The sequence below is a fragment of the Protopterus annectens genome, chromosome 1.part1, assembly GCF_019279795.1.
Source record: "Protopterus annectens isolate FY-2018-M chromosome 1.part1, PAN1.0, whole genome shotgun sequence".
Taxonomy (NCBI): domain Eukaryota; kingdom Metazoa; phylum Chordata; order Ceratodontiformes; family Protopteridae; genus Protopterus; species Protopterus annectens.
In genome coordinates this window covers 1,804,935,181-1,804,937,910 of record NC_056726.1, presented here as the reverse complement: position 1 = coordinate 1,804,937,910, position 2,730 = coordinate 1,804,935,181, and the positions used below count along the sequence as shown (strand labels likewise).

General features: G+C 40.5%; 1 protein-coding gene across 1 annotated transcript; it reads left to right on the top strand.

The window, feature by feature from the left end:
• Nucleotides 1-1,890: 1,890 nt before the first annotated feature.
• LOC122814066 (coatomer subunit zeta-1-like) lies at nucleotides 1,891-2,424 on the top strand. Its single transcript, XM_044086679.1, has one exon. It carries the CDS (start codon nucleotides 1,891-1,893, stop codon nucleotides 2,422-2,424), a length of 534 nt encoding a protein of 177 aa, XP_043942614.1.
• The last annotated feature ends 306 nt before the right edge of the window (nucleotides 2,425-2,730 follow it).

Below are 2,730 nucleotides of genomic sequence, written 5' to 3'. Positions count from 1 at the left end.
CTGTTGTTTTTGGTTAATGGGAATACCTATGCATGCTGTTATAACTAATCCTGGAATGTGTTTTTCATGACTAACCAGCATATGTCATAAAACTGCAACACCATAGCACATGTGGGAAGGCCGATAACAGTGGATCAGCCTGTCCTGCTTCAACTGGCCATGGCACTGGGCCCAGCACATCTGGGACCCAACCCAGGACCTCCTCATCCACTGGTCCTGCACCACCTTTGGGTAGAACCGCCTCAGGTGATGAGGCCCATCCCCCTGGGAGCGGGCTCAGACAGGACACTGTCACTTGAGTCAGGTCTGGGGATTGGTGCATAGTGAGCTTTGAAAGGAGTTCGGAGATCTGCTACACCAGGGCTGAGTGGTGCATCTTGAGGGTCAGCCTGCCCATCCTGCTCAGCCCCCAGCATAGCCACCTTTGAAGCCATAAAGGTGCAGTGGTGACTGCCCATGAGTGGGGACCTCAGCCCCACTGTATCCATTTGGTTTCTCATGGGCCTCTGATTCCCAACCACCATCCCCATCCAATGTGTTTACACCCATGTGTCACATACCACCCCTGTCTACTGTCATGTCTGTCTTCCTACCCAACCTACCTCCCCAAATATACCTACTATCCTTCCCCAACATCCCAGTCTCACCTTATAAAAAAAAGGGCAATCTGTTCCCACAAAAAATATCGCCCCATACATAGCTGTCCATTTCACAGATGTGTCTCTGCTGGACACATATAATCTGGTCTAATTGGCTTAACAGCACATTACTGTTGTACTCACCTCTCTCTCTCAGGGGTTTGAGTGTTCAAATTCACCTCCAAATTCTGTACAAATGCACAGCTGTTGCTGTATCAGAAATGGAGAGCTATGGACCTTCCCTACACACATCCTGCACATCCCTAGCTATCTGTCACATTGTTTTTCCCACTGTGTTCCCCCTTTTTCACCACTTTCCTATCACCCCTTTTTTCTTTTATTTTAAAGAAATTAGCATGATGGTAAGAGGGAGTAAGCTGCATAAGCAGCGAGTTTGCGTGATACTAAGCGATGCCTACACAGATTAAGCAATTTCATGTTTAACCATGTGTTGGCATTGCTTACCATCACACAAACCTGTGCAAACCCACTTACAACTGCTTAAAACTATCTTAATCACCCTGTCTCCATCAGCTACTCTTCTGCCCAGCAACAAAATAATTAGCACTGCCAAGTCTTGAACCCAGGAACCTGTACACTATAGCCAGAGCAATTTACTACTACATCATCTGAGATGTAATAATGAATGCTGTTTTTTCAAGTATACCATTCAGTACAGGTATATGATGGTAGGGAACAAACACTGTGGAATCAGTCATATTTGGTATATATAAATATACACATATAGATATGTACAGTGATAGATAAATATTAAAAAGTATGTACATCAGATATTTGGAACTATACATATAAAACAAATACGTATAGAATATAAACATATATATTATTATATAAACATATGTACAGATATCAAAAAAGGAATATATATATATATGTATGTATATATATATATATATATATATATATATATATATATATATATATATTTATATCAATATTGATATATGTAAAAGAAAAAAAAATATCTATATATTATGCCCATAACATGCAGTGGAGTCATACCCAGCACCATACCGCTATACCTCTTAGTGCAGTAATTCTAGACAAAGGCTGTCAAAATGGGGGGACAATGGTCCAAGAATGGGGACATAATGTACGTACTGCAGTTATAAATGTAGAATGCTCCTAGAGTAACAGGGTTCATGTCAGCATACATGTTGTGAAGCATGTGGGTTCTGAAACTGAAATGTATGTCATCATTTCTTCATCTGTATATTGGCACAACTGGAAGATGGACATTCTGATTCTGGAGCCTTCTTTGTATACTGTGAAAGCTGTTCTGATCCTGGATAATGATGGTGAAAAGCTGTTTGCAAAGTACTGTGATGACAAGTATCCAACTGTAAAAGAGCAGAAAGCATTTAAGAAAAATATCTTCAACAAAACCCACAGGACAGACAGTGAAACTGTACTTTTGGAAGGTCTAACAGTGGTGTACAGCAGCAATATTGATTTGTATTTTTACATTATTGGTAGCTCACATGAGAATGAGCTGATGTTTATGGCAGTGTTGAACTACTTATTTGATTCCCTCAGCAAAATGCTCCGGAAAACTGTTGAAAAGAGAGCCCTAATGGACAACATGGAAGGCTTATTTTTAGCAGATGATGAAATAGTGGATGGAGGTGTTATTTTGGAAATTGATCCTCAGCATGTGGTGCATAGAGAAGCACTCTGGGGTGATGATGTTCCTCTTACAGAACCGATTATGTCTCGGGTGCTACAGTCACAAAAGGAGCAGATCAAGTGGTCTCTTCTTCAATAAACTACATCTTCTAGTTGTGCCATTTAAAGGTTTGCCCCTGGCAATTTAGTCTTTTCCTTCGGACCACATGCTTATAAAAGCATTTTTGTCAACTAGAATACTCCTTGCACTGAAACAGAGGAGCAGATATGCTGTTTAAACTTGCATACAAACTCTTCACACTGACAACTGGATTTTATGTCATGTATTGAAGTCAACTCAACAGAGTGACACTAGGCAATACGAATATCTTGGCTTAAGACTCTTAAGGTTTTTGGGCATCAGTTGTATCACATGCAGTTCTATTGGTACATACAGTTGTGCTGT